We start from the raw sequence: 26,642 nt of genomic DNA, 5'->3' as shown, positions 1-26,642 counted from the left end.
TTTGTATAGAGGAGGCTGAAGTGGACATCTTTGCACCACTTTTCTTCTACCGAGCATAGCCTTGCCGTTGTAGTCGGGTGGATCATATATGCAGTCAACTCGTCATAGTTGTGGAGTATATATCCGCAAAGCCGCATGCCAACAACACATTCATTTTCCGAGTGGAGCGGAATTAGGCTCTTCCGCTCAACGGAGATATTTATATCACCAAATTTTATTTATGATCAAGGTTCAGGGCGGATCCTTGGCATAATGTTCTTGGCTTTTTGAATAAACAGCGTGAATTTTTCTAGTTGCATAATTTTGCGGTGCAACATAAACGAAACATCATCTGACCATAAAAGCCAATAGTAATAGACTGGATTGACAAAGTACGATAGTTCCATTTGCATCAGGCGGCTGGTGACTTTACAAGGTGTTACATCATCTGTTAGGCAGAGTTAGAGGTAATCTAGATAGAGAAAGAGATCTATATATCGAGAAACATAAATGTGAAGTTAACAAATATAAAAGGGGGATAGCTCAGATCACCTAAAGCCTAAAGCCGCAGCAAAATATGGCATCCAAATCACACAAGGCCCCTTGTCGCAATGGCATGTCTTGCATAAATAGATTCCGTAAAACTTGGCCTCATGGTTGTTGGCTGAAATCCTCTCAATCCTGCCGATTCATTCCTTTCTGGCTGCATCTCCAGGGAACTCGTTGTTTTCAGTGCCATCTTTCCTCGGACTAAGGTTGAAATCACACCTGGGTGGAGCACGTTCAAGACAACCATTAGAGTTAACATCAAAGTGGCATCGAATATGTAGAGGTAGTATTCATGCTTTAATAATGTCCCGTTCGAGCCCTGTGCAAATTCTGCAACTCGGAATATGGAGCGTACCATAACCAGAGCAGAAATCACATAAAGACCGTATAAATACTTGCGCCATGAGAAACCCAGTGATAACGAAGCAGTAGTTGGAGCGGTATTCATTCGAAGGTGAAGCATGACAGACACAATGATGAAGAAGCCAAAGAATAGAACTTGAATTATCAAGCCAACCACTATGACCTTCTCACCAAGTGATAAATTCGAGGGCTTGCCGCTTGCCATAATGCCACCGCCTATGGAGAGCAAGTTAGATCCTCGTTCTAATTTTTGTCTCTTCCATGACCCTGTGGATACTCCTTCGGAAAAATGGACCCTTACCGATTCCTTGAACGACGAACGATAGGATATCCCCAATAACAAAGATCTTGGTCATCCAAGTGCGTCGAACAATGCAATGTTGTTCTGCTTCTAGCACGACGACAAGTCGGCCAAGCTCCATATATATAGAAGCTGCGAACAATGCAGGAGCTAGAAGAAGGAAGAGATTCTGAATAATGTAGGGCGTGTCCGTAAATAAGGGAGCCTCGGTGCTGGAAATAACTCGCCCACCAAATCCAACTATCTCAACTGTAAAGGATAAAGGTGGAAGTTAGCGCTTCACTGATACAGGTAGGTCATCTTAAACATGGATTTGAAATGCTTACATATACCACCAAGAAGTAAAGGAATAAAAAACCAAACACGGCCTTTCACGATCTGAAATAGGTGGATAATTGATGATATCAAAAACAAAGCAATAAAAGTGATGGCTGCTGCTTTTGACGGGGTGTACTTGTAGAAATCGTGGAACTCCTCATCCGCCATTGCGAAGAAAGTCCAGCAAAGAAGGGTAATTCGAAAGGGTTAAGTAATTATTTGGGCTTTTGATGTTCCACTAAAGAGGAATTGAGGTAGATTACCAGATCTACCAGAGTATTTATATATTACTACGGATCATGTAGTAATTTGCTGCCATCAGGGATGTCATTAGCTGTGTCCGCCACGCTGTATCCGAAGATAATGGCCGTGAGAGCATACGCGTCCTGAGGACGTAAACATCACTCCCTGAAAGATGCATTAGCTGAACTCGAGTTTCATCAAGTTTAATGGCATCTAGGTATCAGTTCATATTCACTGTATAAAAGTACAAATTAACTTTCTGTCGCCAGGAGGATGGTAGGGTTTGACTTCGTATTCGGAAACTAAACCCAATATAGACTAGTTTACAAAAGGCTTATATCGCCAAGACTAGCCTTCAAGGAATCGGCGACATATTATTGATAGCTATAGATAGAAGTCGAGATTCAGAGTAGTAGGAAAGGGTGGCTAAGGTATAGTTTTGCTGCGCTTCACAACCTCTTCGAAAGTTTGTCATTGAGTCAAACATGCTCGGAAACTAAGCTCGAAAGGGCGATAGGAGTAATGCTCAAGAGAGGTAGATTCATGAAATTATGTAATTAGGATTATGATTATTGGTAGTAAGTGAAGTGATCCCCATCCGTTCCCATATAAGCCCATCCACCCGCAAGTATCATAGTTAGCTCCTATCAGTTCATTGAAAATGCAGCGATATGTAGTGTGATAAATAAAAAAGATTAAAAAACCAAATGGGAACAAAAACTTATGGACCTGGTTTAAGACGCCAAAGCTCCATAGAATGATGTCTGTCACGTAAATGAAAGACGGAGGCTAGAAGCAAGTAAGAAATCCAAGGGTGAGAGCAAGATGATACCAGAGAGAAGTGACAAGGGGAAAGGGAAATGAATTAATGGTATATGTCCATTTTCGTGAGGCGAAACGCATAATGCAGCGAAGAAATCTATGTCGGGTATCGAGTTCTTTATAATGGGTATGCGCTTATTCTTTTATGCGATGTATCGCCTCCGGTGTTGTTTAAAAAGGGATGATTAAAGACAGTGCTAAATAATGACGCTCGCTGACTTGGGTGGGAAGGTCTTAGAACGAGAACATAAGGGAGGAGGGGAGGTAGTGAGCAGTACTTTTGGTAGGTGTGGCACCTTAATTACCGCCAGGAACGGGCTTTCGTCTTGCATTATTAATAGTGGAAGAGATTCGAGGAGCTCCTTGAATCATTCGTGGCTCTTTCATAAAATTTGGATCCAGTTTTGCCGGGGCTATGACATATGGGAGAAGGGTTAGTTAGATTCAAGAGGAGAGGTAGAGGAGAATTAATGGCGGTATGACGGGGAAATATGGTAATATAGGCATGAACTAACCTCGAGTAACGACAGACTTCCAATCTAGTGAAGTCAGTATCTCCTTCCGAATAGTAGGGGAGAAGGAGGAAGCGCTTGCTGATCGCCAGAGATGATTAGAGGTATCACTCAAGAAATCAGTTGTCATCCGTCCAGAGAAAAAAGTTGAACGTCCGCGGTTGCGCTTAGATAACACAATTTCATCGAATAGGATAATTCGTGGGTCCTTTGATTTTTGTTTCGCACGCTCTCGTTCACCAATGAATTCATTAAACCCTGTAAACCAAGTTAGCTAAGATATACAACATCCCCCTGGCTTAACTTTTATACGTACCCTGAGTTTGCTGCAGGACGGACATGTATGCTGCATGCTCGTGCGGTAAACTCTTGAGGAAAGCTTCCATCTGGAAATCATAAGTCAATCCGTTCTTTTTCTTATCCCCACTGGCTGGTCGAAGGAACTTCTTGTAGGTATACAACAAGCTTGCAAAACACCGCACAAATGCTGCGCGGATTTGATCTGGGTGGAACGCAATAGGGCATACCAGGCAAACCTGCCCAGCACAACGGTGATGCACGATGGTTGAGCAGCCAGTGCACCTATATGTTGCCTCATCTGCTCTTTCATCACAAATGTCACATGTCGATTTGTCATCTACAGGACGCAGAAGCTGCAAGCAATGGCCTTCTATCATAGTGGATCCAGCTGGGCTTCGCAAAGGTTGGAAGTATTGAGGCATTATTGTCGAAGCAGCAATTGTAGACTGCGCATATATTGACGGTGCATATACAGAGGTTCCAGCATCGGTATTCAACGTAGTTACTGAAAGGTTAGAGGAGTGACCGAGGAACGGAACACTGGGCCTCCTGGGTATTTGTCGTCTATCGATAGCTAATGATGAACTCCTGCGGGACGCTTGGTCAAAGTGGCCTGACCGCTTCTCGCGAAGAGAAGCCTGCAGCGCGAATCCAGAATCATTCCGAGATATTGGGGTAGATGGGTGAGGGAATTTAATCGAGGTTGGCGAAGCGGTTCTCGGGGATGACGGGTTACTATTTCTTGATGTAGAGCTGGTGGAGGGGCGATCGTTGCCTCTTGAGAGAGAGACATCGTTTTTAGAACATAAGAAGGTATTGTATATTGGAGCAGGGTTGACAGAGGATTGTGGGCCGAATGAAGCTGAATTTAGAGAAACATATTTGGGCAAGTTTGTAGATGGCGCTTTTGGTGAATATATCGAGGGAATCTCGGCCGGAATACAGTCGTATGGGAAGGTCTCCATTGCATACGCGGGTGGTCCAGCACTAACACCGTACCGATGGTGAAGAGGAGCAGCAGCCTGCAATAATGATTGGAGTTTTCGCCGTTGATGACGGGGTAGAGGAGTGGGACGAGATGTGCTTTCGATGAGATCTTGATCAAGGTCAACGAGGACAAAGTCGTCTGACGGGAGTTCAATGTTCTCATATCGTCGTTCAATACCGACAATATATGGACACGGAGCTTCAATAGCTTGAATGAGTCGAGCGGGAAGTATGGGTATAAAAACACCAGTCCACTGGAAAGGGAACAGGAGTTCTACCAATGCTTTACTTGCAAGGTTCAACATGGAAATGTGTGATGACAAGAATATTATCCTCGATTCGGCGAGCGCGTACTGCAGAGAAGATTGTTAGCTGTTCCCTAGGTAATGGTTTAGATGTATATGGAAGAGATACACACCTCGAACAAAATTATAATATTTGAGACTGAGAGGGCGCGGAATAGAGGATACAAATCGGTCTATTAGATGGGTTAGCAATTGAATTGCAAAAGACACACTACTTGAATGCGCTCACATTTCGAGATCCCGGAAGCTCATTGGGTGCTTCTTTTCTGGCAAAAAGCCGTAATTCACGAATTGAGATTTCGACCTGGGTTTTTGAAGATACAGGGCTAAAGGCTTCCATGCACAGGTTTACCACGTATCTCTCGAGTGGCTGCCATCTACCTACTCTTGGAGAGGTCGGGGGAACTCTCAGGATGGCACCGTCCATCATGGGGACTGTGACAGCTTTGAGCCACTCTTTCCAAAATGACACCATAGATGCGTCTTTTCCAAGAATGCCATAAGCCCGAGGAATCCAAAATCCGGTGTCTCCGTCAGTCAAACCATCAATCTTAGAGGCAGCACCATGGCGAACGGGGCGCAGAAGGTCGGCCATCAAGCCAATCTTTTCTTCGACAGCGCTTATTTCATCTTCAAGGTTCTCTCGGGAAGTGGATCCAGATGGAACGGTGGGAAGCTGGGCGAGCAGTCTGGACAATTTGGCTCGTTCAAGGCCGAGTCGTTCGCCAAGACTAGAAGCTAGCTCTCTCTCTTCGTTGGTCATATTATCTCGTCTCCATTCCTCACATCTCTTCTCTAGTTCGTCTGCGGCACTGTGGCTCAAGGGAATCCATACGGTCACGCAGACTCCGTGGAGCTTAGATCCATCGCCACCAGTCATTGCGAAACCATGCCACGTTGACCGTGGCCGTTGGTCCGAGGACACGATGTTTATATCGTTGGGGAAGGCGAACATGGGGATGTAGTCGGGGAATTTTCCTCTCCGCTGGGTTTCATCCGGAGAGCCCTTCGACGGGTATCTGTCGAGCAAGACAGGTTCGAACTTCCGCTTGAGGGGGTGCATGTTTGTGGGCATCTCGAGCGGCTGGGGCACTGGGATAACCGAGTTATAGTTGCTCAGGCGTCTGGAGGTTCGAACGGAGGCTGAAGATAGATGTTAGAATATACATTCCATAGCGAATCAAACATAAAGAATAAATGCAAAAAAAAAAAAAAGAGGGAACGAACATTGCCTTGCCAGGGATGGCTGTCTCTTCATGCTGCTCATATCTCTAAAAGACATGTGCCTGCGAACAGTACCAATGCTAGATTTCAACGAATTGACATCTTCGGCGACAATCTTTTGCGTCCTAGGTCGAGGTTTGGGTCTGTTTGGCACCACAGCTCCTGCACTGAGTGTAAGGTCCGTTAGAAACGAGTCTCTCTCCGAGGCGAACTTGCGAAGGGCATCGTCGAAATCGGCATCACTGAGGAACGAGGAGCCAGTACCGGTGCTGGTACCGTTTGAACTGGGGCTAGCTTTTATGGTCAAGCTGCTCCTGTTGCTTCGGGGCTCTGAAGTGTTGGCCGGTTCAAAAGTCGAAGATCGAAAGGAGAGGCGCGCCTCCTCCCCCATCTTAGGGAACTGAAAAGAGTCCCTGTTGGAGAGGGCTGGTGAAATGGCATTGCCCTCTTCCTCGACCTCTGCAGCCGTATCCTCCTCGATTGTATCTGTCACTGGCAGCGCAGGCGACCTTGAAGCTTTGTTGTACTCCTCCCCGAGCTTTGAGTATATGTCCAGGATCTCAGAGCCATCGACACCGGCTATCCAGAAGAACTCTGCCAGAGGAGCAGACGAGGGCGTGTCGACGGTGAGCGCAGGCGCCATGGCGGGAGGCTGTTGTATCTGTAGGGGAGGGAGAGAGGCGAAAAAAAAAAGATTCGAGTTCGCAGTTATAACAGAGGCAGACAGCTGGCTCCCTCGCGCATGAGTGTCATCAACAGCTGTAAGGAGTGGTCAGAACAACTGTTATCGAGTCTCTCGTAGCCCTTCTCTCTTCTTGTGTAGCAAAGTGGCTAGCTATTAAGGCTGGTTGACCGCAATAACTTCCGAGGCGTGAGAAGAAGTCAAGATGTAACTTTTTTTGGCGGGTAAAAAAAACCGAACTTCTGGGAAAGCAACAGAAAGAGTATTAAACGGATTAAATATCCAGCAATCAACCTATGAGTCTGTCTTTTTCCTTCTTCTGCGTTCGACCGGCGAAGACTCTGTTGGTTGTAAGAAGTAGTAGAAGAAGAAAAAGAACAGGGAACAAGTTAACCCGGGGGATGGACTTTTTTCTAGGTATTTACTTGAAACCCAGAATCGAGCAACGCACCAGCTAGCGGTTTGACAGTCGAGATATAGAACAGAGAGAGTGAAAGAGATCGAAGACGAAGATGATCTTCTCTTCCTCGCAGCGAGATCTACGCCTTGACTGTGACTGTTGCTGCTTCTTCTTCTCCTGTTGAGGTCGAGCAAATCGATAAAAACCCCCCAAGCAACCAGCAAGAGAACTTGATAAGACGGTGAATTATGGACAGGGAGATCGCCCTTACAAGCGTGCTAAAATTAATAGTGTCTGCTATATATATCTTTTCTCTGTCTATCTATCTGTCTACGGGGGGCCAACACTGATGCACTGGCCCGAGGGCGCCAGCATCGACACAGGGAACGAGAAAGAAAGAAAAACAGATTCACAGGCTTGTCATTCTCTAGCCTGATGAAGTTCTTCCCATCGAAACGGCCGAGGAATGTGGAGAGCGACGAAGATGATGCGCATAAGCTCCAGTCCCAGGGCTCGGGCACGATTAACGGAGTGCTCAGCGTGATATAGATGAAGACCACTAGTCGTATGGACGGGACAGCTTCGATATCTATCCACCTTCGGCGTCATATAATCTTGTCCCTCGATCCATGGCCTGTTTCCAAGCCGCATGTTCCGTTTGTTTATCGGTCTCATCGAACCATCCAGCGGAAATTTTATTTCTTTTTGCCCCTTAAGCTATTCGAAAATGAAAAAAACGTTTCCTGTTCAACACCGTCTTTCGAGACACCCGACCATCCTTTGCCCTGTTGCTTCAAGACGAGACATGGCATTGGACAAGAACAGAAGAAGAAAAAGAAAAGGAAAGGGATAAGAGAGAGAGAAAAAAGGAAAGAAAAAACTTCACCTTCCACCCCTCAAGTGGAGTGTTCAGGGGATACGGTCGATCGTCAGGGATCAAGGATTCATCAAGGGTTCAACCAGCCAGCAGAATACGACTTGCCCCAAAGCCAGCAGGGCACTGGTTACTGATTGGCTTTGGGCCCCACGAACTGCCCCAGTAGGCATGTTCATCAGGACAACAAGATATACTTGTTATCGTCATCGCTACCCAGGAGATCGCTCTTCAGGCATTCTTTCCGCATCTTCCTCGAGCTGCCTGAGGTTTTTGAAATATATAAAAAAAGAAAAGAAAAAAGAATCGGGATGATACATATATACACATATGTAATAGAGAAAAAGGTCTGGTGGCTGGCGTTTCAACGGACGACGCGTATACTTCCGTTCCATTCTTGTCCGTATATTCGATGCCAGCTGATTCTTTTACAATCCACATGGTCTTGTTCATCGGCCAGCATCCGAGCCTCCCCCTATTTTTCTTTTCTTTTCTTTTCTTCCCTTTTTCTCTCTAGGCGAGCTTGTCGCCCTGAGAAGCAGCCAGGATGGCCGATTGGCTGACCACATAGGATCACAGATGATACGATCTTGCGAATCTGGGCAATTCGCATCACCTGTTCCAACTTGTTACTCTTGTGTGCTCTGTTGTACAGGGGCCCTGTGTGAACCAGGCTCACGCGATGGCCTGGAACATCTGCGGGCTTGCAAAACGGTTCCGTTTGGAGGTCGGCATTTTTAACCTCTGCATTGATTCTCGACTCTTCTTCTGCCGAAACCCTCGCCTCCCTCGCGAGCTTATATAGCCGGTACGAACGTTGGTGGCCAATGTACTGAGTGGTAGAGTTTACCGTCATCCATATATACGGAGCATATCACACAGTACAAGCCATATATCACCAGGAGTATCAAAAGAGAAAAAGAGCTGCTCGTCGTCCCACCCCTGTCTGCGCCACCATATGCATGCTGTGTTCCTGCATATCTCCCCATCTTCTTCTACATACTATGTGTATATACATAGTAGATGCGTTGGACGGGCGTTGAATGTCTTACCTTGTATGTGTTTGCAGGGCTATTCCCTTCTAGTCAAGCGCAAGCATTCGCCAGCCGAGCTTGATTCCCGACATCTACTTATGCTTACCCTGATAAACATCGAAACTGATACTGAGCCAGCCCTGTGACACCCTGTTCCTCCTAGCAAATGGGCGAAAAGGGCGAGGGCCAGATGCAACCTCCCAGGGCTATATTTATTTAAAACAACGGAGGGTGAAAGCTATCTTGTTTGAAACTTCCGTCCTTGGCCATAGGGCAAAATGGCATCTGAGATTTGTACTGTTAAGTACTTGAGATTTCGTTTTCCAGAAGATCGGGGACGAGCGGGAGGCAGGGCAGCAGGGCAGCAGGGAATTGTAAATATATGCTCTTTGCCTGGGATTGCACCAAATCTTCGTGGCTTGCCGAAAGGATCGGCCAAAGAACCATGTCTCGCATTTCGATATCCCACAGCGGAGTTACGAGTACTTTATTATGTATAGAGACGAATAACTCCGCAGAGATCCAGTGCCACGGTTAATATATCTTTACGGGGTAGGTTAGAGACCAGTTTCAACTCATCAATCGTGATTTGTACTCATTAACTGCGCAAAGTCTGGCCCAGCTCAGCCACAATCCTCGAACCTGCGAGGACCTCAACTCCTGGCTCCCCCCCCTCCCCTGACTGAATTAGGAGGGTTGGACGCGAATGGCCAGCGTTGCCTGTCATCTACTTTCCCATCGATAAGCGCTCAGGCACGAACCTGGTGCACGGTTGCTGGGTTCATCCGGCCCCCAAAATCTACCGAAAGGGGGTAATTAACCCGGAGCAAGCATCAACCCTCGTTAGAAATATTAGCGGACCAACATATTAACAAGGAGACCAGTTATCGTTATCGGGTTTATGGTCTCCTCTTTGTCATCAAGCTTCCTGTTGTCAAGTATCCCTTCTCTCCCATAGCACCTTGCCACTGGATAGACAGTTGGCCAAGGGATGTGCGGCCATCTCGACTGATATCCATTTGCATGACTTCGAGACCCTCCTGTTGGCCTTCTTCCTGCTCGACCAGAAATGCAATCTGTAGGACATCTCTCGGGGCCAAAGTCGGAGCGTCTTTCTTCCGCTCTCCATTTCTTTGGTAGAAATCCCAATTCAGCGATGTCGATTTGAATGGAGGCTTTGAATTAAGCGTTGGAACCTATTCATGGTTAATCGTATTTTTTTTCGTAAAGTAAATATGGAATATATGCATGTCCGCGCGACTGAAGCACCTACCCCCAGAACAATGACCCCGTCTCCAACATTTTCAAGCTGTGCCTCCAACGCAAAACGAAGTAACCGCGTCTTCCCGTATGGTCCAAGTGAACGGTTCTCTATCTCACGCGGGGCCAATTCCGTAGCTTTGGTCCGTACACTGAGACAAGGCTGGGCAATGAACTGGTACAGCTTCCTAAATGTCCGCACCCTCCCTCCAGAAGCCTGGTATCCGCTCTGTGCGTCTTTGTTGGGTACCATCAATATCTCGGTGTAGTTCACGCTTACCGCCAGCACATGGTTGCCCTCCTCTTTCAAATCGAAGCGTATTATCTTCTGAACAGAATTGGCGGCAGACGCTCCAGCTACTTGGCTCGACTCTTCATCTGGCGGGAGTAGTTCGAGCGGGATCGTCTGCGAGGGGGTTTGCATATCTGCCTGCATCCTAATCGAGGCGACGACGCGAGAGTTCCCGTTGAGCGCTTCATTGTTGGCGGAGAGCGAGCATGCAAACGTCTCGCCAACATATGCTGACCCAAAGGCTGGTGGTAGGGTGAGCTATGATGGCCAACCAAAGATTAGTCCATGACTATGACCAGCAGCGTATTGGAATTGCCTGTTGCACCCACATTTGGACTAAGTATGAACTGCGGATCGGATGTGCCTGAGGGATAGCTGAGAGAAGCTCTTTTCGAGATGTGCGCATCGGAATCTGGGAGAGGATGTTGTAGAGATAGCGATGGCCGTGAAAGCCTGTCGTTCGGTTATATTAGCTGACGGGCTCTCTCCTTGTCCACGGTCTCAACCTAGAAGCTCACCGTAGAACTGGAACATGTGTCAGCACGCGTTTCAGACTATTCCGCTATAACCAACTACCGGTAAGGATGCGTACCTTTCAACGAGATAGAATGAGGTTCTTTATGCGCATCAGCGCCAGAGACGGCTCGTGGCCGCGACATCAAGAGTATTTTACAGCACTCATGAATCTCTCTCGTCCTGGACGCTCGTCAAGGCTCAGTTTCTCATTTTTGATCTTGACTGATAAGATAACGATCCATGCCAGATTAGGTATAGCGGATGGAACCACGAACTCTACGTCATTTTTTTCATCTTCAGGCGATGGAGAACTTTGATTATAGTAACAGTAATAATAAACGAATATAAGTTGATATCAACTAACTATCGGTTAAGGCTGTGGATAGCTGCCACCAGATCAATTCTCAAGAGCTGGCCCTTAGCGAGTGGCCCTCGTTTTCTTAAGCACACAAGCACTTCCTTGTGCACGTAAGGTTGGTACTCAGCAGTGGTTTTTCAAGAGGTTGGATATTAACTGATAACGGGTTTCTTAGCTTACTGGAACTTGAAATCATCGCAGTAACCAAATGCTTTGCCCATAGATCGACACTAGGAACATGTGTTAGCCCAAGCCTAACAGCATATACGTATGGCTCATGATATAACTTACATGGTGATCGCATTGTTTAGGAGCGGAGGGACAACCAACGTCACGCTTCAAGTTGGTGTCGATAGCAGCCAACTTAGGTTCAGCTACATGTGCGTTGTCTTCGGGCGCGGGAGCAGCGAGTGTGCCACTGCTCATAAGAGAGACAAGAAGGATGGCAGCGAGCCTGGAGAATTGCATCTTGATAGAGCTTTCGACTTCTTGGACTGGAGGAAGTAGAGCAATCTCCGGAGTACCCAGTGAAAAGGAGAGAATAAAAAAACTGCGAGCACAAGAGGATTTATTCTGGCTTGTAGAAGCAACGTGAGACTTTCTTGCCCCTAAAACTAGCCACTATTGAGTGATCGTCCGACTACTATTTTGAGCGGGATCTATGAGTATGCATTTCTATATTGTGATAATCAATCTATATATAGTATTAAACATGTTTTAAGAGCACGAAGACACTTCGTCGCCGTGTGAAATGAGAATTAAGCATGTCTTCCACCTTGATATCTCATATTCGATCACCTCAAAGGCCATATAACTAATAAATAATTATCACGTGATGCCGCAGCTCTTCCGCGTTTCTTCGCGACTCAGTAAGAAGAAACAAAAAGAAAAAAAGATGGCGACGGGCGAGTTGTTATCGTCCGGATATCCAAGCGTACGGAGAATATAACCAAGCCGTGTTTTGGGTCGGCGCTATGAAAAGGAAGAGACCAGCGGATGTAGGAGACCAACAGCCCCGGCCGGCTCGACGGGCTCGAAAAACTCAAGCACCTCCAGAGGACGCAGAAGTCATTGACCTTACCGGAGAATCATCTCATGCGACACCAAAATCGCAGAAAAGGCAGACAAAGTCATCTCAAAAAGGAGAACCAGAGCGCAGGCTTCGCGCGTTTAGATCCAAACCACCACAGACCTACTTGGTCAAGCTAGAGAGAGCAAGAACGCAGAGGTAATTCGCCACAGTGTTTGATGTCCACAAGAAGATACTTATATTACGCATAGCTCATATCAGCCTGCTAACACATCATTTGTTAGACTATTTGTTCTCAAAAGGACTAGAGGAGGCACCGATGAAGTCCCAGAGGAATATATCGACATTGCTGGATCAACTGGCAACGTATACCAGGTTGTTATCGGGAAAGAGCCGACATGCAACTGCCCAGATGCAAGGAAAGGAAACCAATGCAAGCATGTAGTCTATGTATGACACTCTGCTTTTCCCTGACAAAAGGAGGCATCCTCAACTTTCCTATACAACCCCTAAATGACATCACAGGTCCTCTATCATGTTCTCAGGGTACACGAGCATCTCCGCTACCAGCTCGCGTTTCTATCATCGGTAAGTGCTCCTTGGTGGAGTTTTATGGCAGATAAATAGTTAACCGTCGCGGCCAGGAGCTCCGAGAGATTTTCGAACATGCGCCGCAAAATCCTGCAGAGGCCGCTTCTACAGGCAACTCTGAGGGGAACCGCAAAGAAATTGACGGGGACTGTCCGATTTGCTTCATGCCGTTTGAAGCTGAAAATGAATCGATAGTCTGGTGCAGGGCCGCATGTGGCAATAATATTCACAAGTCCTGCTTTCAGCAATGGGTTTCCAGTCAAAGTGGAAAGGCAGTTCGCTGTGTTTACTGGTAAATACATCTTCTTTTACCTCTTATCATATGTTTTACAATATATACTTTCCCCCAAATATATATCTAACCTTTTCCCCATAGTCGAACGCCATGGCAACTAGATGACGTTCCGCTCTTGGAGAATTTATTGGAGAAAGGCAAGGTGAACAGCGAGGGATACCTGAATGTTGGCGCGAGCCTGGGGTTGAGCCGCCTACGGGGTATGAATACTTCTTTGTATAATATTTCCTTTCCCTCGAGAAGTGGGCTTACGACTCAATCTGCGATTACGGATACTAACCGTGTTAATTACAGATTGTTCTACGTATCATCAAGGCTCGGGCTACCGACGGTGGTATCGTTAGCACTAGCATAGTGCATCACTTTTATTTATATATCATGCCTGCTGTCATATGCTGATTTTCCTATACCTCTTGGAGCGCGTTGACCTACACTCCCCTTTCATTCCTTTTTGACGTATATACAACCAAAATTTGATATTGTCATTTGTACACCCAAAGTGGATCAGAACACTGCCCGTGCAGTTCTATGACAACAGAAGCATGCGTATTTACCGATTAATAAGTATAGTTGGGTAAAAGGAATCCGTATCCATTCCTGCACTAGTTAATATATTATTGCGGTACCATCACGCCCCCTCTAATTACCGCAGTGCTAACGCCTTCTTCACCTGTCATCCACGACGGCATACGAGTGGGGTCAACCATGCCTAGTTCCGCCAGCTGCCGTAGGCCTGCTACAACATCTGAACCTGAAAACGTGAGTGAAATCACATTTTGAGGGGGAGAGGGGTCCGGCTCCAACGTTGGAGGATCTTGGAGATGGATTTGAAGACGGTCTAAAGCTGGGTTCGGAGTTATTTGCGGCAAGGCTGGTTGGTTTTGCAAGGTAGATGTGTCATGAATGGATTTAGGCGTTGAGTCGAAAGATGACAGACCACGGTTAGGGTCTCCCGAAGTCCCAAATCGAGATATAATAACTTGTTTTCGCTTCTTGAGCGACTGAGTATTGGTTCTGGGTTCTTGAACAGGTCTTTTCTGCTTCTTTATATAGGAGATATCTCGGTTTTCTTTATCGTTTACGGATGCATTATCTGTATCTTTGCTTGCAATTCTGGTGTTTGCGTCCCTAAAAGGGGCTGCAGTGCTTAATCTCGGTTCTAGGGGCCCTGTTTCAGCAACTGCATCTGTAAATACGGTAAATGCACCGTTGGCTGAGTTCGTTCTCCAAGGACCCCTGAGGGTGAGCAACGTATGTAGGCTCTTCGCTGCCAGAGATGTGGAAGTTAGTCTGTACCGCCGCTGTGGGCGTGAAAGAGCCTTCGGAACCGCATCATTGATGATACGCCGTAATGTCCGGACATCCGTAGAGTAGCCCTTTTTTGAGCTTGGGGTGGACACGAGTGAGGAATATATAAAAGGTGTGCTGTCCGGGAAGGCGAGATAGATTAATCTTGAGGTATCGGTTAATGTAGACGGAGACTGACGTGGGATTTGATATGGAGAATCGATGGCTAATATTCGAACGAGAGTTAAAGGAAGCGAGTGGAATCGGTGAACATGGTAATGTGCTTTGACGAGCGGTGATATTTCACGCTGCATAGCTCTGAGAAAACTGGAAGCCTGGAATGGTGGAAGAACTGTCGCATCATCTTCAGTGCTCTGAATATCGCTGGGATCCTGACTTGCCGCTGCGCCGTTTGCGTCGATACGGAGTACCGTCCACCGATGACTAGACGGGTGCTCTTCAATAAATCGCATGTCTGCCATCGCAAGCTGACGAAGGGTTAATCCATGGCGCCAGTCCCCTTCTAGAATCCGGTCAATTATTTCCCTTTTTCCTCCTTTTTGGTCTTGAAAGTCTTCGTATATCACCCTCAGTTCCTCCACACTTTCGGCTGGTGTATAGGGATTCGTTTCGTCGTCTTGGTCTTGCGACTTTGACTCGTCGGAGAGTAAATAAGGCCTACAGCTAGATAAATTCTTTTCTTCTAGCCATTGGATAACAAGGGATATAAGCGAGGGTCGCGATAGCTTGCTCAATGCTTTTATTAAATGGGTCGTGGGGGAGGGTATGCGGAAGGTATCTGGCAGACTCGCAGCCGTTGGAGCGAGAACGGAGGGCTGGCGAGCCATAATTTGGTCACTTAAATCAGCTGCGCATGCCTGGCTTGTAGAGATGTTTCTTGCAAGGATGAATGCCAAACGAAGCTGACAATCATGTTATTTCAAGTCGCATGGAGTTTTGCGCCCAAGTTTTTGTTTACTTTTTTATCTAACAATCAAAACATGGTCGTCATATATATTATGTAATAATATTGCTAACATTATATTGATGTTTGCTCGATGACTCAGCCTAGAATTTCTTAGCTAACGTAATCCACAAGCAAGTCGGCCACCAAATTCATTATATATAGATTAGTTAGTTTTTAATATAATTATTAATTCTAAAAAAAAATATTAAATTAAAAATTAAATAATACTAGAATTAGAATATCTTATTCTTCTATATTTAAGAATATTATAATTACTATACCTTAGTAGAGCTTATACTTATACTTAACAGTTATATCAAAACATTATGCGCAATGCATGTGACGCCATTGTCGCCATTCACCACCATCGCCACCCTTCTCTCCAACCCCACGAACAAGCCATTAAACTTACTATCTGTCCTTTTGCGGTATAGCTCCCTATTATCACCAAGCAAGACTGAGTTATCTAGGCTTTTACCCTGTTCAATCTCCCCATTATCAAACCATACTCTACCCTTATCCAGAAATAACCTATCTCTGAAGTTATAGAGTCTATGTTTCAAATTTGTAGCCTCTAATGTAAAATCCGAAACTGGTTTAAATACCATATACTTCGAATACTCGATCTGCCCTATGATTATAACTAATGAACTTGCATGAATTGTCAAATTGGGAAAGTAAGCAGTGTGATCGTCTATGCATGTGTTGGCATTCACTGTTTGATACAATAGTGGCCGTCTAACCCATAGAGTGTCTTGAGTAGTTGTGATATCCCCAATGGATCGACGGAGTGCCATGCCACCAGGTCAAGGTCCTATAATGATGACATTGCTATCCACACACCCGACCTGGGTCACACCTTGCAGACAAGAGTCGTAATCCAGTCGATATAGGCATATCCTGACATGATACACCCCTTGTCCATAGATTGTCAACCCAGGAAAACGAAAGGTTCCGTCAATAGGAGACTGAATGAGTTCTCCCCCGAGCTGATCTGTAACATCTACGCCATTGCTGAGCAGTGTCGCGGTAGCGCAGACATTTGGCATGTCCCCGGGCTGCAACAACCGCACCACGATGGGGGGAAACAGTTCTATTTTCTGCCGAGTGAGTTCTGGCGGTTGTACCAATATGGCGAGCATTTGAGGGAGCGGCAGGCTCGTGCTCCACGGATCCATCATCGTCGATGAGTCGAATGACCCAGCATCTTTTGCAGTATCTGGCTGCTGAGGTGCAACACCATTCATACCACCCCCTTGTGCAGTTTGTGTCGGCGTTAATGCGTTATTTGCGACAGGACAGTCAGTGACGCAGATGGTGTTTGGGTCATTGCCAGCGCCGTATTCAATTTGGTATCCCGTCTTCTTCCCTATGCCCAATTGCTCTGACAGCATACTGGTTGGCGTGCTGGTCTCATATGTTATCGATGGGGCAGCAGGCTCCGATGATTCCGTCGGCGTATTCAACGGGGTAGCTAATATTTCAGGCGGATTAATAGGCGAGATAGGAGTTGTTTCGTATCTTGCGATACAATGGTAAGTGGTATTAGGGTTATTGCTAGAGTCGCATTCGATTTGATCCTCGGGAGGCAAGAATATATTAAATCCTTGTATAAGGCTAGGATACCTAGCAAATAGTTTGGATATACGGCTGACGACATAAGGAATATCGATTCTAGGTAGCTATTACGTTAATATAAAATATAATAATAATATCGATATAATTAGCTAGAAGACTCACACTCGACTCTTAGAACCCTTTAGGATGTCGAGAAAAGTACTATAGATATCCGGCTGATCGATGAATTGGGCTCTGACTTGGTCAAGATACCTATAAGCTTTCTGGGTCATTATTGTTAGTAATGTGTTGATTTTCCTGTCTATTGCAAGACTCGTGCCGAGGATGAAACGATGATTGTTCGGCTTTAGTTCCAAGCCACTCCGTTGCAGCGGTCGACAAACGTTCTCGGGGCCCCCTCACGAGGGCACATAAGATCTGATTCTGCCTTGCAGAGTGCTCATACTAACATATGGCCACCACGTCCCCACCATCTGGGTATAGGAATATGGAGGTCTAGGGTTTGATATCGTAATGAAGGGGGAGCTTACACTCAATAGTTTCTGACGTGACGCTGAAGCACCCTTATCTGGGTGTGCTTGATGTGCTACTCCGTCAGATAGTTGCGATGAACCTATCTTCATCGTCGATGTGACAACAGTCTCCAATGATTCCTCGGGAGTATTCGGCGGTGGGGTTCGCATTTGATGTGGTATCTCTGGAGCCATTATCAATACGGAGAACTTAGTCGGATTGATCTGCGTAATAGGAGATAATATGGAGTAGGTGATAGGCAAGATATATCGGCAGCAAGAAGTCTGAAGATGGCTGATAAGTTTGGAGACTGTAGAGGCTTGTGATCGGATTTCCGCAAAATCGCGAGCCCTTATATATTCCTGAATTCTTCTGCCATCATGCTAACGCAAGATCAACCCCCCAGCAAACCAACAACAGCCAGGGAGTTGAGGGAAGCTGATCATCCTTCGTCTAGAATCACTAGCAGCACATCGCCATACATTGGCCGATTGAGTATTCAAGAACGTCCAAGGGTGCATCGAGATACTCTGCTGGTCCAACTTTTCATGCATTGAAGTTGCGGATGGCGCATAAGAACGCAGTAATTCTGCATTAGACTTGACCGGGGGTCTGATGAACTATGCCAGAAACATGCCAGAAACAAAAACGATAGGGTCAGACAGCTATCTTGTGAAATCACCACATTCTCAATTCGACTTCTCCTTGCCTGAATGGGGTATTGTTCTGCATCATGCATGTAAGGGTCTCGGTTGATTGGTCTTAACGAGGCCGTGAGCTAAGAACATTTTGGTAGCGCCTGAAAAGTTCTCATGCAAACATAAGCCCTTTAGTGGAAACTTCAGCTCTACCCCTGTCATTGGGAATTTCACTCTTGGCGCATAGTGACGAGTCGCCATTCTTCCTTCCATTAAGTTGTCCACGCTTCACAGGGGCACCCGCGATTGGATACTAATTTTAGAAGCCGTGAATTCCAAGCTTGGCAGTATTGTGCGCCCCAACCCCCCGGCGGGCGCTTCCATGATAAAGTCAACCAAATGCTGTAAAACTTTCCAGAGAGTCAGCGTCGAGCGACTTTCATAATGACTACCCCAGAAGAAATAACAACGCGAATAGACTGGCTCAATGAGCACATATGTGAGATTGATTTGGATGACTCAACATTCAGCAAGCTCAAGGACAAAATCGCACGGCTATCGGCCAGGACCGCAGTCTTCCATTCATTGCAGGGCCCCGCCCGTCAGCTGCGAAACTCCTCTTCCCTTCCCCACGCTCATGGAAGGCTCACCAGATTTCTTGAAGTCCTGTATGGGGGACAAACAAAAGCTAGCTCCGCGCAGGAACGATGGCAGAAAATACGCGGCCTATCATGCGAGACTTTGCTACTCATCGGTATAGCCTACAACCCGCTGGAAATCACAAAAATGGGTCGTATCGAGTTCGAATGTTTGATGGATCAGGCAGAACCATACCTGAGTTCGAGGCCATTGCCCGAAAATTGGATATTTCGTAGGGAGATTCAAATGGCAATGGCGACGAGCTCTGATTTAGAAAACATATCTAAGCTCAGGAAACGTGCGACTCTGAATCCATCCTCTTAAGAAATAGACTAATGAAGTTAGGGTACTTCACGCTCGAGTTCGACGCCGAAATTGGGCACGATAAGTGCCACAGAAAGCGACGCCGCGACAATTCGCCTCCGCGAGACGAGGCATCAAATAGCCAAACGAACGACTGTCCCGATTCAGAACTGCGTTTACGCCATAGTAGGATAGTGCGGAGTACAGACGCATGCCTACTAGGTCGCCAAAACTACTTGCGGGAGCCAGAACCTGGATCTCTATCACCGAGCAGTATAGCGGAGGCACAAAACACGCAGGTATCTGGTGCACAGCTGGTCGCTCGAAAGCAAATGCAAAATAGGAGGGGTAAGTGCCACAATACCGGATGCATTGAAATGATGTTAACAATACAATAATGCAGAAATTCAATATATATTCTCGAAATCCCCAACCGACCTCGCACCCCTCCTTAGGAACTTATTATCCAATGCAATGAGCGCTAGCAATCAATGAGCGTCTAAGAGAAAAACGGGAGAGTCGACAACGGAATGTTTAACAGTCTTAATACCCGAAGGGGAGGAAGAGGATATCTCCATCACCCTTTGGGCTGGTCGAAGACCGGCGCTTCGAATCATCGAAATATTCAGGATACAGTGGACCTGGTCAGCGTCACCCAACCATGTATCACCTCCACCTCATGTTGAGCAGGGACTCGGAATGACTCTTCCGTCGTAATGTCTCTCTTGTCCGGTAGATGGGGGTCTTTTGCCACCCCGGGTTTCGATACTCGAAGTAGTGCACCCTTGAACGTAATTGTTCTGTCATAGCTCACAGCGTCAAATATATGGCCTCGTATATATCGCTGTTGCTCCAGTATGTCTCTAATCTAGGTCATATCGTATCGTTAGCTAGGGCCGCACTCTCAGGTTCAATATTATATACCGCTTCAGCCATTGTTTTAGTATGTAGAGGACAGTTGAAAACGGATCTAGGGAATATTAGTGGGTGAATCTGTGGAACTGGGTCGAGACCATACCAAAATTTAGGCCCGATTTTCAAGTCTATCAGAAGGTCACTTTATCGTATGCGGTTTATCAGACCGAACTCCGACTTAGAGGCGAGTTGTCTTCCTCGATAGCGGTACCCTTTGGGTTAAAATATCAGCAAAAGTAGGAGGGGCAACACGTTCCGAACCACGAAAAGGCAGAAAAGGCGGAAAAGGCGGAAAAGGCGGAAAAGGCAGATGCCACTGCGGGGCAATGCTTTTGGATCTTGATAGGTTTGAGCCGCTGGAGCGCAACTGCCATGTGACGTCAGTAAGGTTAGAGTGGAAATATTCAACATTGTTCCACTTTTGAGAAATTCAAACTTGGCGCGATATAATAGTCCCCCCTCACCATAGAGAGATCGATAGATCTATAGTGGCGCTTCCGAATTCCCCTTATAAAAGTTACTTCCGTGGGATACATAAGTTTCTCACCTATGGTTAGTGTCTCCACATTCTTCAAAGTTAGCACCATAAACTTACTATGGTAGAAGTTGTTCAAAATGACCTAAAAGTTTGCGTTAGGAGCATGCAATTCAGCAAATTCCCGATCCTCCGTCACGTATCTGTATATCAACTCTCGGATACGTTCATCTATTAAAGTAAGCTCACCGCCCCTTGGACGCCTCTCTGCCTTCTTTGAGTCGTAACACATAGGCTTCTGCCAGCTGATGGTTCGCAATTTTCCCTTGGTCAGGTTCTAAACATGGAAAAACTGGAACTTTTCTCTCGTTGGGGCCTGTGGCCAAAAACCTTGCAATCATGTGACCGCCTCTCTCGTGTTTATGGTACCAACCTTCTCAGTAACCGGCGCTCCATTACCCAAGGGCGAAAGGCGGATGCCAAGACGGCCCACGCGCTTACAGGGTGGGCCCCTCACCTTTTGACTTCAAGATTTGATGGAAACTAAGCGCCACAGACCAGTGGGTGATCATCTCTTCCCGTCGCGGACGGATGTCGTCTGTCGATTAAACGGGGAAAAGGAGGGACAGCCTTTGATTACTATTCTATCCAAGACGGGTGATTAGAAGAATGGGTACTGCTCGTGGGACGAGTTTACACAGATAGGCGGGGCCGCAATTGCGTACGAGAAAGGGGGAGGAATACATCTCAACCCGAATATCCAGGACATATTCCGCCATTATGGCCAGAAGGTTATATTCGACTCCAACGCTATAATTAGGGTTAAGAGGTACGGAGGTATCTAGTACGGAACCGCGACCGATTAGCGTTATTTTATCTAGGCTAATGCGACGTTCAGAGGCGAAAAAGAATTAACGCCTGTGGTTTTTACGAATGTGTAAGCGTACGAAAGGTCTAAGGGAGCGATGGATGCTATCCCACGTGGCGAGTTAGAGAATTTTGGGAGGTATTTGGCCCGAGAAATTTCTCATTCGGCCAATTCCTGCCAACCACAAACCTGCAGGAACGGCGCTCAGAGTGATTCCCAACAATTTACAAAATACGTCTTTTTTTAGCGCTTACTTTAATTGAACAGTGGTATACGACGCAGTATTTAGTGCCTTTGATGTGATGTGTTATATTTTACCCTTACATACCTTTGATATATGTAAACCTTTATGTACGCAATCATCACATTGCTTGAACGTTCCGCATTGCCCGCCAAGCCCCAGCAACGTCATAGAACATTTCAGAAGTAACTTCCGGCGGAGTAATATTTTTCTTAGCCCCCGATGCATAGCACAAGCTCGTCCTGTCTTGCTGACCGAGCACTCTCCATGATCTGAGCACGACAAAATGAGAAACGGTTCAATTGAGAATGCTTTACATTATATCTTGGACCTGGAACTTCGTGCTAGAGCTGTTATAGAAACGCCCCAAAGAAGCTTAGCGGTAAGAGACCGAGCTGAAAATTATGCACACCTGGTCTTCGCCGATTTCACCGTCACAGCACTCATGTTGGTAATTCCTTAACGATGACCGCCGCGAAGGCACTGCTAAAGGCCGTCTATTCAGTATCTACCTCGCTGATAATGAAAAATTCATCGCATTTTGTCAAATTTGAGACATCTAGCTTCACACGGTTCTCTCCACAAACGGCCCTCAAACCTTCTTCCATTTCTATCCAAATTGGTAAATTGGAGTCCACTATAACTGACTTTAATGATAATAACGGAATATAGGCTATTAATATATCCGGTAAGTCGATATCGATAGCGCGGAGATTGTCGCGGTGTTCAACGAAAAGCGAACGCAAATTAGGCGGCATACGTCCCGCAGCTACGGGAGGACCCGCCAACGTATTCCGCAGGATGTTCCCCGGCAAATGCATTGTTCGTAGTCGGGTATTGAAAGATAGATCCAATTTTATTCCGAGCTTCCTTCGGTTTGGCATCTCTACGATGTAATTTTTGATGGACCGAAGGCACAGAGACCGAAGATTGATCATTTTGGCAAGCAGCTTTTCTACCGCTTCGCAAGCATCACCAGTCTCTGGGAGAGCAGTGTCAAAGATAGGCGTACTTGCCGTCCTCGAGGGGTTCAGTGCCATCTATGAAGCCGATACCCAGCTTCCGTTCGGCCGTAGAGCCCTGTAGCGGTTTATGTGGCAGCGCCAGGGGCCTTCTTCGGATTGTCTCGTCGGGCACGTGTTCCTCAAAGAACTGTATGATCTTGTCGACGACCTCCGACGGCCAGGAACACGGAACTGTCGAGAGGGTGCTCGCTGAGGACTCCGTTGCGGTTCGGAAGCCTGCGGGGTGGTGAAACACATTCTATCCTTGCAAGCATGGAGCCACGCAGCTTTGGCCGGACACAGCGCGTTGATAGCTTATTACGGCGGTTTGGCGGCGGTTTGGGCTTTGGCACACCGGTGGTATCGTATGCTCCGCGAGTGTCCTCGAGAGGATGGGCGTTTAGGATCATAAGTATAGATGGCTTGATTGGGAGGGCGATACAATGGGTAATGCACGACAATGGCCTGAAATACGACGGCTTTTATACCCCGTTCTTTAGTATGTAGACATGATTATCTCTAAATCTAGACTAAAAGGTTATTGCACCATAAACCACCCGCAAACGCCAACACCCCTGGAAAAGGAGGCTCCAAGGCACCTTCCCGGTCAGGGACCCTCGTGTTCAATATGGCGGAGTGGACGGTTCAGGGCTGTATACAAAACCACAGCAACTACAAATGCCTATTGGCACATTGTGTTTGAGATCATCCCGGATCGCCGACTGGGACCAGAGCAATCTAAGTTGGCACCTTGCTTCTGCAAAAGGGCTTGATAATATTACGAGCATAGAGCAGAGGTTGGCCTCTGCAGATTTCTTTTGGTCCAGGCCCTTGAATCTTTGCGTTGGTAGCTTGTTTCTCCTTCTTCCTTCTGCCAACCGTTTCCATATCTTACACCATGACCCCGACTAGACTTCTCCGTACACTATCTATGCTGCTACGTAGGCCTTATACTTATGCTAGCACCACTACTCCTTGACATCTCGTGGGAGACCGGGGCCACGACGTGCGTCTCCGAATACTGCAAATGGCCGGAGCGTGCAGATAGGATTGCACAATACGGGGTAGATCAGCAAGGGAACGGCCGCATGCCAGCTTTGGTTCCGGGCTATTTGTGCGTAGCCTGCGGAAGCAGGGCTGGCCGTGTATATAATGCGGCATCCTCCTGCTACCTCACTGCCTACGATTGAGTCAAGCCTTAGACTACTTTCCCAAATTGAATAAAACTAAATTTTCTCAAAAATCTTCGCCATGAGCGTCACCAAGGTTACTATTGAAAGGGGTAGCGGTGATTTCCCTACTGAAAACGACAAGGTGAAGGTCGCATATACTTGCTACCTTAAAGATGATGAAAAACCAGGAGACTATTTTAAAGGAAGGCAGTAGGTTCCTCCCTGCCTGCCTGCGACATACCTGGGAACCGTTATTGACCTTTCTCATAGGATCGTTCTCCCAGGGCAGTCGGGTGATCTCACATTTCGCATTGGAAATAAAGAGGTTGTTCCTGGTATGCCGACATCAATCACTCGGTTAAGTATAGTACTGAAAATAGTCTTCTCCCTAGGGTTTGAAGAGGGGGTTTCGCGTATGAAACTTGATGAGCGGTGCATCTTGACTATTCCTAGGTAGGCTGGATTCCCATTTATGTTGATAATGGTATGGCTTGTTAGCTGACCCACGGTACCAAGTGAGCGCGCATATGGTGAAAAGTAAGCTGCCCCGGGCTCTGAAGGCTTCATGCTTATAATTTTAGGGGATTCCCCGGGTATATACCGCCCAACGCGGCTCTAGTTTGGTATGAGTTCCAATACTGTAAACCTTCGGCTGAAACTAACGGTTTATAGTGAAATCCGCCTTTGGCAGATCGATAAATCGCCAGCTACAGTCTATAGCTGCACGTATTGCCGTAACCCCTTCGATGCTAAGGATGACTGGAGTCGCCACGAGTTTGCCCACCTAGATGAGGATGATAATATCGGCGAGAGATGGCGGTGCCCCGAACCCAACGAAGCCGGTGGAGATTGCGCCAAGAAACTTCGCTCGATGCACCTTTTTGAACAGCATCGCCGGGATGAGCACGGTATGGCCGATACCCCGAGGGAATGCTGCGTGGAAAACTTTACGGGGGGCGACTACCACATTCGTTATTGGTGTGGCTTCTGCAAGAAGCTTGTTTCCAATACCACGGAGGGTTTCGAAGCTATATCAGAAAGAAATACTCATGTCGCGCGTCACTTTGAGAATGGGAGTACGATCAAAGAGTGGGTGCACTAGTAGTCTGTTAAATAGTTCAAGTGGACTAGTGTGTCATATTTCGGTTTTAAAGGCTTAAGAATGGGAACGGGGAAGTCGTGGGAATAATTCCGTGCCAATGTATCCCATTGAAGGGTCGCCTGTGTGTCAGTGTATAATCTTGAGTTCAACAGACGGTTCTGGAACCTTTCGCACGTGATCGCGCACGACGGTTCTTTCCTCACGACGCTTTTGAATGTACGGCATGCCTATCTATCCTTGATCAAGTCGTTCGCCTGTAACGGCTCCAAGCCAGATCCCTGGCCTCGAATCTTCTATACCCGCTTGTTCCATCATCTCTCTTGGCCATGGAACCTGGAACCTGCGAGAAGTGCCTAAGCCGCAGGACAGACCCTCTGCATCTATTGCTGCAAGGTATGATTTCTACGTGCATGTTGGGTGATCTCTTACTTTGGAAACTGAATACTCCTCCTGGGGCTAGCCGGTTCACTCTTAAAGATATACTTCTTGAATTGGATTTAATTACAGAAACAATGGTTCAAAATCGCCCACCTCCCCAGCTGCCTGAATCCGAGGACATGCTGATACCCTGAATTTACGCAAGCCCGGTCGCCGGAGGAGCTATCTATTCCTGGGATTTGACAATTCATTCCTCAAGTCTACTTATCGAAGCCTTGACAGTGACAGACCAATCGTCAGTTACGATGTTGCTGGCGCGCACTCCTTTGTGCGGCCCAGACTACAAGGCATGCATCTGAATCTATAATAGTCAGTTTTTCACCGCGAAGAGATGCTTGATGGGAACACACAGCTCTACAGAGTGATTGTTTTTGCAGTTGCACACGCAGTTGCATTTCTTATGGTTACATTGAATAGAAGGTCTTGAAAACTCGGTAGCTTCTATAATATCCTCGTCAGAAGCCAGTGTTGTGATAAAAAGACCTTGTAGTCTCTCGTGAAGGCTCTCAATAGAGAAACGTACCATCCTTAGCAATAGCAAGCTTCTCTCCAGAGGCTCTCTCTTCGGATTCAAGGAAGTCTTGATACTCTTGCGTGTGGGTATCTGTTCCCTTTATCGTATCGCTCTGCATATCGCCTTTACTCTTGTCAAGGTCTCTAATCCGTTGTATCAACGTAGTCTTTTCCGTGGCCAGCATAAGTTCTTTTAGGGGGATTCATATGACGTACTCTGATACTATCAAAATTGACAGCGAACTCATAGGCCGTTTCATCACATCCAGACATGATCTCCCAACTATCCCTTACTCCCTGGAGATAAGCTTCTCTTTCTTCGTTTTCAGCTGCAGGCCCAGACATAAACTGGACCAGCTCCGCAGAAGGTTTTTCTTTGGCAAGATTTGCGCCAAACTGGCATACAACCGCTTCGAGCCGCATCATTCTATCACGGAAAAGCTCGTCCACGATGACTTTCAGCTCTTCACGTTCGATCCGGAGGTCAAGGTGAGTTACAATTGCTTGCAGTGCAGGGACGGCGAGACGATAAATGCGTCCAGATTCGGATATTGAAATTGATGCGGGACGCATGATTGTCCGTTATAAAGCGAGATACCCAGCGAGTTGTTGACAGTAGGGAGATTGGAATTGATCTTGTTGAAGGTTTATCTCTGGCCTCAGAACTTGGGGAGTATCTCGTCCCTTTTATGTCTCGAAAACACCCCCCTCATCCCTCTGTCCTGTGCTATTCCGTTGTTGGCAAACCATGATA

General features: G+C 46.7%; 11 protein-coding genes across 11 annotated transcripts; 3 read left to right on the top strand and 8 right to left on the bottom strand.

Moving 5' to 3' along the window:
- Positions 1–568: 568 nt before the first annotated feature.
- MCYG_01296 (conserved hypothetical protein) lies at positions 569–1,678 on the bottom strand (the record flags this gene model as incomplete). Its single annotated transcript, XM_002851146.1, has 3 exons — positions 569–1,107; positions 1,193–1,441; positions 1,519–1,678. The coding sequence occupies 3 exons, from the start codon at positions 1,676–1,678 to the stop codon at positions 569–571; spliced, it is 948 nt and encodes a 315-aa protein (XP_002851192.1).
- A 1,194-nt stretch (positions 1,679–2,872) lies between these two features.
- Positions 2,873–6,546, bottom strand: MCYG_01295 (dDENN domain-containing protein; the record flags this gene model as incomplete). The annotated part of the gene is made up of 6 exons (XM_002851145.1): positions 2,873–2,988; positions 3,091–3,345; positions 3,404–4,727; positions 4,793–4,852; positions 4,909–5,822; positions 5,907–6,546. The coding sequence occupies 6 exons, from the start codon at positions 6,544–6,546 to the stop codon at positions 2,873–2,875; spliced, it is 3,309 nt and encodes a 1,102-aa protein (XP_002851191.1).
- Positions 6,547–8,334: 1,788 nt separating this feature from the next.
- On the bottom strand, positions 8,335–8,715 carry MCYG_01294 (uncharacterized protein; the record flags this gene model as incomplete). Its single annotated transcript, XM_002851144.1, has 1 exon — positions 8,335–8,715. One exon carries the CDS (start codon positions 8,713–8,715, stop codon positions 8,335–8,337), a length of 381 nt encoding a protein of 126 aa, XP_002851190.1.
- Positions 8,716–9,792: 1,077 nt separating this feature from the next.
- On the bottom strand, positions 9,793–11,104 carry MCYG_01293 (DUF974 domain-containing protein; the record flags this gene model as incomplete). Its single annotated transcript, XM_002851143.1, has 4 exons — positions 9,793–10,089; positions 10,167–10,703; positions 10,771–10,898; positions 11,038–11,104. 4 exons carry the CDS (start codon positions 11,102–11,104, stop codon positions 9,793–9,795), a joined length of 1,029 nt encoding a protein of 342 aa, XP_002851189.1.
- Positions 11,105–12,293: 1,189 nt separating this feature from the next.
- On the top strand, positions 12,294–13,579 carry MCYG_01292 (Znf1p; the record flags this gene model as incomplete). The annotated part of the gene is made up of 6 exons (XM_002851142.1): positions 12,294–12,547; positions 12,634–12,799; positions 12,875–12,937; positions 12,994–13,232; positions 13,317–13,435; positions 13,530–13,579. 6 exons carry the CDS (start codon positions 12,294–12,296, stop codon positions 13,577–13,579), a joined length of 891 nt encoding a protein of 296 aa, XP_002851188.1.
- Positions 13,580–13,849: 270 nt separating this feature from the next.
- Positions 13,850–15,370, bottom strand: MCYG_01291 (conserved hypothetical protein; the record flags this gene model as incomplete). The annotated part of the gene is made up of 1 exon (XM_002851141.1): positions 13,850–15,370. One exon carries the CDS (start codon positions 15,368–15,370, stop codon positions 13,850–13,852), a length of 1,521 nt encoding a protein of 506 aa, XP_002851187.1.
- Positions 15,371–15,800: 430 nt separating this feature from the next.
- On the bottom strand, positions 15,801–18,602 carry MCYG_01290 (uncharacterized protein; the record flags this gene model as incomplete). The annotated part of the gene is made up of 8 exons (XM_002851140.1): positions 15,801–16,243; positions 16,322–17,163; positions 17,230–17,411; positions 17,478–17,963; positions 17,988–18,192; positions 18,225–18,341; positions 18,367–18,504; positions 18,565–18,602. 8 exons carry the CDS (start codon positions 18,600–18,602, stop codon positions 15,801–15,803), a joined length of 2,451 nt encoding a protein of 816 aa, XP_002851186.1.
- Positions 18,603–18,662: 60 nt separating this feature from the next.
- Positions 18,663–20,315, top strand: MCYG_01289 (uncharacterized protein; the record flags this gene model as incomplete). Its single annotated transcript, XM_002851139.1, has 6 exons — positions 18,663–19,155; positions 19,203–19,508; positions 19,564–19,640; positions 19,665–19,873; positions 19,977–20,143; positions 20,203–20,315. 6 exons carry the CDS (start codon positions 18,663–18,665, stop codon positions 20,313–20,315), a joined length of 1,365 nt encoding a protein of 454 aa, XP_002851185.1.
- Positions 20,316–22,156: 1,841 nt separating this feature from the next.
- Positions 22,157–22,699, bottom strand: MCYG_01288 (uncharacterized protein; the record flags this gene model as incomplete). Its single annotated transcript, XM_002851138.1, has 1 exon — positions 22,157–22,699. One exon carries the CDS (start codon positions 22,697–22,699, stop codon positions 22,157–22,159), a length of 543 nt encoding a protein of 180 aa, XP_002851184.1.
- A 237-nt stretch (positions 22,700–22,936) lies between these two features.
- Positions 22,937–25,509, top strand: MCYG_01287 (uncharacterized protein; the record flags this gene model as incomplete). Its single annotated transcript, XM_002851137.1, has 11 exons — positions 22,937–23,164; positions 23,237–23,543; positions 23,576–23,763; positions 23,786–23,853; positions 23,920–24,045; positions 24,106–24,288; positions 24,352–24,372; positions 24,508–24,936; positions 24,959–24,989; positions 25,082–25,260; positions 25,296–25,509. The coding sequence occupies 11 exons, from the start codon at positions 22,937–22,939 to the stop codon at positions 25,507–25,509; spliced, it is 1,974 nt and encodes a 657-aa protein (XP_002851183.1).
- Positions 25,510–25,685: 176 nt separating this feature from the next.
- On the bottom strand, positions 25,686–26,461 carry MCYG_01286 (uncharacterized protein; the record flags this gene model as incomplete). Its single annotated transcript, XM_002851136.1, has 3 exons — positions 25,686–25,816; positions 25,899–26,055; positions 26,105–26,461. 3 exons carry the CDS (start codon positions 26,459–26,461, stop codon positions 25,686–25,688), a joined length of 645 nt encoding a protein of 214 aa, XP_002851182.1.
- Between the last annotated feature and the right edge of the window lie 181 nt (positions 26,462–26,642).

Source organism: Microsporum canis, genomic scaffold (genome assembly GCF_000151145.1).
Source record: "Microsporum canis CBS 113480 supercont1.1 genomic scaffold, whole genome shotgun sequence".
Lineage (NCBI taxonomy): Eukaryota > Fungi > Ascomycota > Eurotiomycetes > Onygenales > Arthrodermataceae > Microsporum > Microsporum canis.
Note: the sequence above shows the minus strand (reverse complement) of the source record. Positions and strands in the feature narration are given on the sequence as shown.